Source organism: Phaenicophaeus curvirostris, chromosome 1 (genome assembly GCF_032191515.1).
Source record: "Phaenicophaeus curvirostris isolate KB17595 chromosome 1, BPBGC_Pcur_1.0, whole genome shotgun sequence".
NCBI classification, from domain to species: Eukaryota; Metazoa; Chordata; class Aves; order Cuculiformes; family Cuculidae; genus Phaenicophaeus; species Phaenicophaeus curvirostris.
In genome coordinates, this window is record NC_091392.1 from 121,084,170 (window position 1) to 121,094,866 (window position 10,697).

A 10,697-nucleotide genomic window follows, 5' to 3' on the forward strand; every position below is an offset into this window, starting at 1 on the left:
GATGCTTCCAACCCCTGTCTATAGAATGACTTTACTGCAAGACAATTTTTGCTTTTGTTAGGGCAGTTCCGTTAGGCCAAAAAACCCGACATTTGGTGATGTTGGATGAAGCTATAAGAAACTTTTATTAAAAACAAAAGGACATATTTCCATTGACTCATGCTGCTGGTGAAGCCAAGAGTATATAAAATGACCCTCACTGAAGAAGACAGAACTAGGAAAAGAGACCACACTGAGCTTTTCCTTTACATAAGCAACAAAAGTAAATCACAAGAACAAACTAAGTTTAACCTCCAGACAGTTCTTCAGACTTCACTTACTCCTTGATAACTAGTGTGGACAAAGTAATTGACTTAATATGGGTCCCTCAATTATATTGTTCTAACTACAGTTCCACAAAGGAACCCTACCATTTCATAGACACCCCCTGATTATTTGATGGCACATCTGGTGTTACAATGTAGAATAACATATTCCCAGTTTTATTCAAGGAACATGGGAAAGGAGAGTCTCTACTTGGCATTCATGAAAGAAAGCTCCTGCAGTTGAGAAGCTTCTCATTTTGTGTAACACAGCACAGAATCTTTGGTTCAATGATTCCCTCTCTTTGCATGACCCCTACCTACTTCACTTGTTCAGAGGCTTTTCCTAACAAATACCTGTCCATGTAGCAGCAGCCCATTAAAAACTGCTGGATAATAGCAGGTCATGAGCTGGATGTGAGTCAGTGTCACACTGCTGTGAGATGCAAACACCTTACTGAGCTGTATAAATAGAAACAAGACCTGGAAGAAACACAAAGTTATCTCTCCGCTCATTTAGAAAGGCTTGTGCCAGAATCATGAGTCCAACTTCTGGCACTCTTCAGGAAAGGCTGGAGGGAGTCTGGCAGAGAGCAATGGGAATGACTAGAGGTGTAGAATACATGAAACACATGGGAAGATTGGAAGGATTAGGATTGTTTGTTTAGAGAAGAAAAGATTAAGGGTAGAAATGTAACAGACTTGAAATATATGAAGAGCTTGTGTTAAGAGGACTAGAATTTTCTCAATGGACAGGACAAGGAATATCAGACTTAAATTACAGCAAGATTCAGGTGGAGACCTGCTTTGCCCTGTGCTGCCTCTAGCCACAGGTCCACACGCTTTCAAGAGCAGCTTCCATTTCCTTGACATTGAAATCTAAATTTGACCACCATATCCCCAGTTTACAATCCTCAATTTCATTAATATTTTACCAATCTGGAAATGGAGGTACTCTGTGAAGGAAAATATTAACCACACAAAATAACTAAATGACTTGAACAGCTAGAAGATGTATTTATCTGCCACTTTTTTGGGGGGGGTGGGGGGGTGCGTCATTCAGTGCTATCTGACATGTATTCCATCTCGCTCATGATCCACTGTTCTTCAACAAGAGATATTTAGCCATTAAAATGAGGAATTCAGGAATGCTGATCTGCTACAAAAATAGATTTATGGTTCTGCTCTCAGACATCAAAATATACTGAGCTGTGAAACATCAAATGACTCAGCAACAGCTTGGACTGCTGTTAAGATACTTCTTGATCATGTTTGCCTAAAATGAAATAGCCATTTCAATTATTTTGCCTTGCCAGTCCTAGAAAAATTAATCAGCTCACTAACTATCCCTTGAAAATAACCCTACAACATAGATAAGAAATAATTGGTTTTGACAGGATATTTTCTTTGAGCTCTGTTGTAACGGAGTGGACAGAAGGTTACACAACATCACTTGGTGCTTAATCGCATGCTTGTCAATGGTCAAACAAATGCATGACAGACATAGACAAAGAGGCATTTTGACAGACTGTCTTATCAAAAATGGTGACCTGATTACATATATTGAATTCTGATTTTCTAAAATGAGAGTGCAATAGAGAATTTGGCTCACAAACAAAATTCCCATTTATAGCAAATGCCTTACACCATGCCATGACAGGATGTTCCAACAGCATCAGAGCAAGACCGTGGGACTTACCCATCTAATTACCTCCTTGATCCTCTCTCCAGAGCTGTTTTGTTGCTTGGAGGTAAGGCTGATGGCAGTGGTTTACTGGCTGTTTTTATAGAGCCTGTCAATAGGGTGGTAGGTTGATTTTAAGACTGTCCAGCTGAATTAACAGAGAAGCAGTGCATGTAATAGGAAAGTGTCAGTGTCTGAAGAAGCACAGCAACATTCATGAAAATGCTCATTTTTGCTTCCAGACATCAAGAAGTTATCTCAGTTATTCTTTAGAGGAAGAAAATATGGAATATAAGACATAAGGTTGTGCTTTGAATTTACAAGCACACAATGTGATGACAACTATTTTTGCCTATGCAAAGACAATATGGTGACACAAGAGTGAAAAACAAAAAATGAGCAGACAAAAATAGTAGTTTTCCTCAATGAAATGTCATTTATTCCTCTGCCTGCTCCCTAAATATTTTTGCCTATCTCTACTCTCCTACTGAACTTTCATCTTCTTCCAAATCGAGAACCTTAGCCAGATTCACACCAGCTTGCCAGAGAACATAATTTCAGTGTTAATTCTCCCCCACTCCAGTGTCTACATTATTTGTCTTTTGCCCTTCACCTTTGAATTCTGCTACCACTCTGCAGCTTTCCATTTTCATATTTTTGCTAGTTAAGAACTTCTGCTGCTCTTTATAATTTTTTTTTGTATTTTCTCTTTCTTTCTCCTCTCTGCTCAGCCTCAAACATTTTTTTTCCCATGACTGCTTGTTTCTCTGCCTTCATACACTCCACCATACAGACAAGTTTTACACATGCACTCTTCCTTTCTGCTATATCATCCATTGTTAACTGTGAGTTAACACAGTTACCTGTGGCTTTTGGTCCTTCGTGGGAGCTATGTCAAAAATCACTATTAGCTTTTGTAATGGAGGAAAACATAAATGTCAAATATAGCTATCTGTAGAAACACAGTACTGTAATGAAGTTCCCTGACATATGTATAAAATACAACATACAAAAATCTGAAAACCTAAGGCAATAAATTTAAGAAACTTCCTGCACTGTGCCACCAAACCGACCACAAGTAACTAACACTCTGAAGAATAGTAGTTTTCACCCAGACCCTGCACCTCTCTGCTGGAGAGATCTCCCGCTTCTCTGCTTCAAAGGCTTTTATCGTTCCAGATGATTCCAGAGATTCAGTCATGAGATACATTTTGCAGGTCCAAAGAACTGCTCAGCATCCTTTCCACAAAAACGCCCTTGTTCCAATTTCTGTGCTTTGTTCCACAGATCTCATCTTCAAGACAGAGGCAGCATGCTCTTCTCTGCAGAGGAGAAAGATGCTGCATTCAACACCTCTGTTTCTAGCAGACTGAGGAGTGGTACTGAGAAACTCCAAAAAATGCCTTAAAAGTTCTCAATGGTGATGATGAGGAAGATGACCAAACTGACAAAGATCATGAATTAAATTTCAGTATGTGAAGTTTACAGGAGTTAGAAGAAGCATGGGGAAGTAAAGATCTTTTTTGCATACATAAGATGCCTCTGGGTAAATATATATATATTTTTTTTTTGTTAAAAACTGATATTATAACATCAGTATTATTGCTTAGGCTGCTTTTTCAACAGGATGCTGCTGCACAGGCAAACTTTCTTCTAACAGCACAAAGCAATGCAAAGATATGACACAGCTTTTGTACAAAACTGTCTTTTTAGAAGACAATGACAGATTAATACCACTTTTCAGCTATAGGCAGTTGAAATCCACATTTCTGCAGCAGAATATATAATGTATGTAGCTAAACTGGTGCCAATCAAACCTCCAGTCTTGGAAGGATCCACATCTTTCTATGCTAAAGTGCTTTTTTACTGGCTGTTAAATAACACACTTGAAATTCAGTATTTTCAACTCCAAACTTTCTACTTTAACTCTACAACTTGATATTCAGTGTCCAGTGTGTTCCCCATCTTGGAATTTGAAGGCTGTTTAAAATAAAAAAAAGATTTGTGTTGCCCTGCTGAAGAGAAACAGAGAAGTTCTGAAATGTAGAGCCAAACTATTTCAAAATGCTTTCTAAAAAAAACCCAGGCACAAATATTCCCCTTTTTTCACTATTTATTTTAGAAAACTCCTATTTTTAACTCCTGGCTTAAATTACTCAATTTAAGTAAATTAATGCAAAATCTAGCCCCTGGGTGTGGTCTGGGAAACCATGGCTAGAAGACTGTAGATTTAAAAGAGGCAGGCTAGAATTAAAAGCTTTTTATCTTTACTGTTATCTCATTTTAATCCTCTGTGGCAAAAAAAACCCAAAACCAAATCCGATGTCCTGGCTGTGTAGTGGCCTGTGTAAAATGAAATAATGAAATCAGTACAGCTCCAGCTAGCACCATGATATTTGACATTTCAAACACCACAATGTTTCAGATGAACTGTCAAATTCTTCCACAGCGAGAAAGGACTTCAATGGGCACAGAGAGGGAATGAAACCTTATCTCAAAGGACAACTCTTCCCCTTCAGGCACAGGTGAGATTAAAAGCCTAACATGGGGACTCTACGCTGCCAAGCATTTGGCAGTGCATCTCCTGTGTGGGTATTCTGCAGATCTTCTTTTCTGAGATCAGTCATCGAGTGTCTTTCATAAACACAATGTTCAGCATTAATACATTTACATTCCACTTTGAGGAGCTGCAAGGGAACACGTTCTGGCTCCTTTCTTTCACACTTCCTGAATGTTTTTCTAAGAGACTGAAAAAATACCCCCAAAATGTGAAGCCTTGAATGTCTCCATAACACTAGCTAGAGGGAAGACTCTAAGGAACAAGTAATATCATCTAGAGTTGTCTGAGGGGTTGAAAGAAAATAATTTTCCTTCACTTCTATCTTCCCTCCCAGAATGTTATGAAATACACTGGTGGGACCTGTCAGGTCCCATGCACTGCACAGGAGCCTTTTCCACTGTGTTTTAAAGATGTTCCTGCCTCTCATCTCCCCTGCAGTGGTACCTACATGTCAGACATTACACACCAAGAGAAAAGAGGCTCTGGTGACAGAGAGCAACCAGGGTAAGTATGTTTTTTAGCAGGGTCCTACACTCAATGGATTTCTGCTAGAAAGACCATTCCCCTTTCTCGGTACCTCATAGAAGAATAATACCAGAACTGTGCCCTCCATGGGACAGGACAATAACCTCAGAAACACACACGAAACCACGGCATTGCATTTGTTGGAAACTGAGATGCCCCTCTGCCACACAGAAAGAAAGCTTAACCACATTGTGGCCTGAAAGAGCTTAAGGTCTCTGCAGGCTCTCAAGACTGACCCCAGTGGCACAGCCCCTCAGGAAACTGGTTTGACTGTGTTGCCAGCGTAGCATGCTGGTTCAGCTTGTCACCACTACAACTGCGGGCAAGGGTCTCTTTTGGTGTCCCCAACATCTTTAAAAACCTACAGTCTCCAATGAAACCACAGCATCAGGCAGCCATGCAAAGTGCTGCCCTACCTTCTACGTGGTGCACTGCTATCCATCGTTGCCTATTCTGCTGCAACCCACAGCTAGTGGAAGTCACTCAAGCCCATCAGTTCAGACAGTTATTAAAAGAAAACCTGAGCTGTGCTAAAAAGCTGTAACGTCTTAGCAGATGGTGACACAAGAAGCCACTTGAATCTCTGTGCCTTCACCTCTGTCATCTGACAGTTACATTGCCAGAAGGAAGTGCAACTACGGAGACACACCGTCCTCCAGTAACCACGAAATGGCACAGAAATATCACTGAGAAAAATGAGGAGAGGAGAGAATGCCATCCAAATAGGGAGGTGAGACCACCATTTTAATGTTGTCTTACTATGGAACACACACACAAACAGAGACTGAGTAAAGAGAATTAAAAGCAGATTTCCCCAGGAACACATAATGAAACAGTACTACAATCATCAGAAAAAGAGGTACCCAAAGAAGCCAGAACAGAAACAAAAAAGGAATCCAACAGCAGTTGAAGACAGCTATAGTACACCACCTTACCTATATGCACCTTATATAAATAACACACTGTTTCTGCCAAAACAATATTTTGCCTATCTCTGCCTGGGACACACTGACTACAATGTATTGGAAACTAGGATGAAAATAAACATCTTAACTTGGATTAATCCTTACTCATGCAAAAACTCCCAGTTAATTCATCAGGGAAAAACAATGTATTAGCCTAAAACTCTGAAAACCAGCTGAATGCAAATGCCTTCTTCATATGAGGTTAATGTCACTCAACAGACCGGATCCTTCAGGACAGTCTATTAACTTGCAAAGCTTAGAACACCAAGACTTTTTAGCAAGAAACTGAAGCATCAGGGCACAGCAGCTGACCTAAATTGGTGTTTACTGGAATAATGCAGTCTCCTTTCTTCTCAGCCTGGAAAAAAAAACCCCAAAACCAAACCTCAAACCCCACAATATAAATTGTAAAATTTGCTCAAAAAGCCTTTCTTCAAGGGCAAGCAATTTCTTGTGTACAGGTCACCATTTGACTCTTTCAGAGGACAAAAGAACAACCATACGGACAGCAGCAGCTGTATTTCAAAGTAAAGAATGGGTTTCACTTTGTGCTAGAAATGTTTGCACAGCATCCTCAGGAAAAAGAACACGGGGAACAAGAAAACATGCTGCAATGAGCCATGTGAGACTGTGCACAATCAAATTACAGGAGGTAGCATTTTCCAGTGGTTTGAATCACAAGATGCTTCTTCTATTCTGGGATGTACCTGGCTTGCTGTTTGACCTTGGGTAATAAATGACATGCATTCTCTCTGGGCATCCCTTTCTTTGTTTTTAAAAAAGATGCAGGGTCTGGTCTGGCAATGTACCAATTAAAATAATTCTGTATTAGGATGGAAACACTTACTACAGGATCCAAATTCTGCTCAAGCATGAGTACACAGAGACTAAAAATCATTATTATTGTTATTGTTATTATTATTATTATTAAGGAGCAAAATATTTTAAAGTTCTAACTTTTGTTAAAATTAAAAATTAAAGTTGGTTTTATTAATACATAAATGTTTAAAATTATTTTTGTTTATTTCTTACACTGTACATTTAAAATTACAATGTGGTGATAGAATAAATAATACCATGGAAGGATATTAGGTTACTGATTATAACATCGCAGGGGCCACAGAATATGTTTTATTCGCAAAATAAACCTCTCTATGATTGTACTTCAAACCCACTTGCTAAATGGATTCCACAATAAGCGCATACCTGCGCTCATCTGTAGGGATGTTTAACTCTTCACAGCTGTGTAAAGTATAACTGTTCAGCCAGCAAGCAAGCAAAGAAGAGAGCTCTCCCCTTCTTTGCACTGGCTGTCAAGAGGTAATTGCACCTACTCTACTAATTGTTCAGCAATTGCTCTCAAGGACATGAGGTAAACGGATGATGGAACTAAGTGAAGCAATAAGAGTCCAGGGTGCTACTTCATTGAGACGGTATGTCATGACACCATCATGGGTACCAGGCACACTCCCCAGTGCAAACTGAAATAACAGGGGTAGCTTGCTCTTTCTGTGATGAACCATCCCCTCAGGCCGGCACTGCTGCATGCTGCATGTAGGATTGTCGTGCAACTACAAAATATTCCTCACATAGACGATGCTGTCAGAATAAAAAGGTTGGTTGTATTTTGTCTACGAATAACGTAATAACTGTTATGGTTCCTCAGACAGAATCCTGTACAAAGAAACAGCACGTACGGTGTGCTAGTGTTAATGCTTAGTGCTATAAGAATTTTTGTTCAAGGCAATCAAATCATTCAACCGACTTAACATTCTCATTGTCTTCTCTGGATACCCTAGAGTCTCCCGACTCCTCCACTGAATATGTTTCCTTGGACTCTGATTGCAGTGACCAGTATTGGATGGGTAGAGTCACTTGGTTTGGTATAATTTCTTTACTTCCAATAGATGCTTCCTCTCCCAGGAGGAAAGAAAGCCAGAAGCATATGAACTTGCAAATCAGTGATTAACTGAGGAAACACAGATTGGACCTGACAAGAGGACAGGAACAAAAATCTAACAAATGCCTGCTCAGATACTACACTGACCCCTTATTTAGTAACAAACACCACAGCAAACAGAGTCAGCTGCATTAATTATCATGCTGTAGTCAGTAGAAGCTCTGAATTTTCAGCAGTGACAATGAAAATATCCTTGGGTAGAGACACAACTACTGAAACCAACAGCATGTTGAACCATAATCATATCTCACGCTTCCAGGAAAAAAACCAAACCAGCTCTCATTCATGAAAACACCAAAATACATAGCCAGATTTCCAATGCACTACCAGCTTTTGTACACTGGCATCAGTAAAACCATGTGCCTTGGAAAATCCCTGTTCCCAGGGCTCTGCCCCAGCAGCGAGATGGCATCTCACACACCTCGTGCCCCCCAGTCCCTCTTGCAAAAGAGGAATCTTTTATAGAATCATAGAATCATAGAATCACCAGGTTGGAAGAGACCCACCGGATCATTGAGTCCAACCATTCCTATCAAAATTATATTCGGGGAGGAGGGCATTGGAGAAACAGCTACTAGAGAAAATAACACTCACGCCCTGGGGCTCTTCCTGACCCCAACCTGTGAGCTGGAAAAGGATTTTTTTAGTCTTTTGTTGGGAAGCTCGGCACCAGTGCATCCCAATCTACTGCACACTGGAGGCGAGGACGGTGCCCTGCGCGGCCCAGGACGTTATAGAATAATAAAATCACCAGGTTGGAAAAGAGCCTTGAGACCATCAAGCCCAAGTGTACCTGTTCTCTACTCAAACACACCCCTGAGCGCTTCATGGAATGAACCGTAGAATCACAGAGTGGTCTGGGTTGGAAGGAACCTTAAAGATCATCTATTTCCAACCCCCCTGCCATGGAAAGGGACACGTCCCACTGGATCAGGCTGCTCAAGGCTCCATCCAACCCGGCCTTGAACACCTCCAGGGATGGGGCAGCCACAGCTTCCCTGGGCCGTTACCTACCAATTACCTATCCATCTTTTAAATCCCTCCGGGGCCGGCGCCTCCCCCGCCTCCCCGAGCAGCCTCCGCCCGCACCCGCTAAGCTTCGCGGCGCATCCCGAGCCCGTTCATTCCCCCCACCCCTCCCCGCGGCCCCGGCCCTCACCTCCATGCCCAGCCGCTGCTTCAGCACCAGGGCGGCGCACAGGTAGCCGGCGCGGCCGACGAAGAGCTCGTCGGAGCCGCACTCGAGGAAGGAGAGAGGCGCGCACACCTCGCTCAGCTCGCGGAACTTGCCGAGCGGGCGGGCGAAGTCCGGCATGCCCGAGGCTCGGTACACCAGGGCCGCCACCGCGTACACCCCGGCGCCTCCCAGCAGGAACGCGGCGCGGGTGTCGGCGTCCGCCTCGCCGCCGCCCTCCTCCTGGTAGCGCAGGCAGGCGTCCACCACGCGGCGCGCCGCCCGCAGGTAGGCGTCCCGCGACGGGGCGAACAGCGGGCACTGCGAGACGTGGTACAGCATGTAGGCCACGCCGGCCACGCCGCCGTACAGCCCGCCCTGGCACCCGCGGGCGCCGCCGAGGGGCGGCAGCTCCCGCAGGATGCGTTCGATCGTGGCCGTCACCAGCGGCACCGTCGCCTCCCGGTCCGGCGCGGCCGCCGGGCTGCCCGGGTAATCGTCGAAGCGGTTGGCGAAGCAGCGCTGGCTACCCATGGCCCCCGCGCCGGAGAGACGCGCTCTGCGCGGCGGGAGGCGGCGAGGACGGAGGGAGGGAGGGAGGGAGCTGGGGGGGGGCGGGGAAGGGGCGCTGCCGCCGGGGCGGGTCTGACGGGGAGAGCCGCCGAGCCCGAAAGCATCGGCGAGAGAGGCTCTTTAAGGCTCGTTCTGGAGTTTTAGTAAGCGAGCATCCTCTCTCGGGCCTGGGCGACGTGCGGGAGTGATCCCCGCGCAAGAGGACAAAAGCTGAAGGTTACGGAATATGTTTTCCGCTTGCGCGTATAAATTCGCCTGGAAATCTCACATGTCTGCTATTACTTTCCAAGATCTGATTTTAATGTTATTATGAAACTTCACAGCGGTCAAATCTCTTACTAATTTGGATGTGAACAGGCTGCACCGCTGGGCAGAGTCCAATGGCATGAGGTTCAACAAGGGCAAATGCCGGGTCCTGCACTTGGGGCACAACAACCCTGTGCAGTGCTACAGACTAGGAGAAGTCTGGCTAGAAAGCTGCCTGGAGGAGAGGGACCTGGGGGTGTTGGTTGACAGCCGACTGAACATGAGCCAGCAGTGTGCCCAGGTGGCCAAGAAAGCCAATGGCATCTTGGCTTGTATCAGAAACGGCGTGACCAGCAGGTCCAGGGAGGTTATTCTCCCTCTGTACTCGGCACTGGTGAGACCGCTCCTCGAATCCTGTGTTCAGTTCTGGGCCCCTCACCACAAGAAGGATGTTGAGACTCTGGAGAGAGTCCAGAGAAGAGCAACAAAGCTGGTGAGGGGGCTGGAGAACAGGCCTTATGAGGAACAGCTGAGATAGCTGGGGTGGTTTAGCCTGGAGAAGAGGAGGCTGAGGGGAGACCTCATTGCTCTCTATAACTACCTGAAAGGAGGTTGTAGAGAGGAGGGTGCTGGCCTCTTCTTCCAAGTGACAGGGGACAGGACGAGAGGAAACGGCCTCAAGCTCCGACAGGGGAGATTTAGGCTTGA

At 44.3% G+C, this 10,697-nt stretch overlaps 1 protein-coding gene across 1 annotated transcript in view; it reads right to left on the reverse strand.

Moving 5' to 3' along the window:
* Window positions 1–9,723, reverse strand: part of LANCL3 (LanC like family member 3) — a 32,463-nt gene extending 22,740 nt beyond the window's left edge. Inside the window, exon 1 of the mRNA XM_069873297.1 lies at window positions 9,156–9,723. Coding sequence (XP_069729398.1) covers window positions 9,156–9,704 — 549 coding nt within the window. The 5' untranslated portion in view covers window positions 9,705–9,723. The remainder of the gene's footprint in view (window positions 1–9,155) is intronic.
* Between the last annotated feature and the right edge of the window lie 974 nt (window positions 9,724–10,697).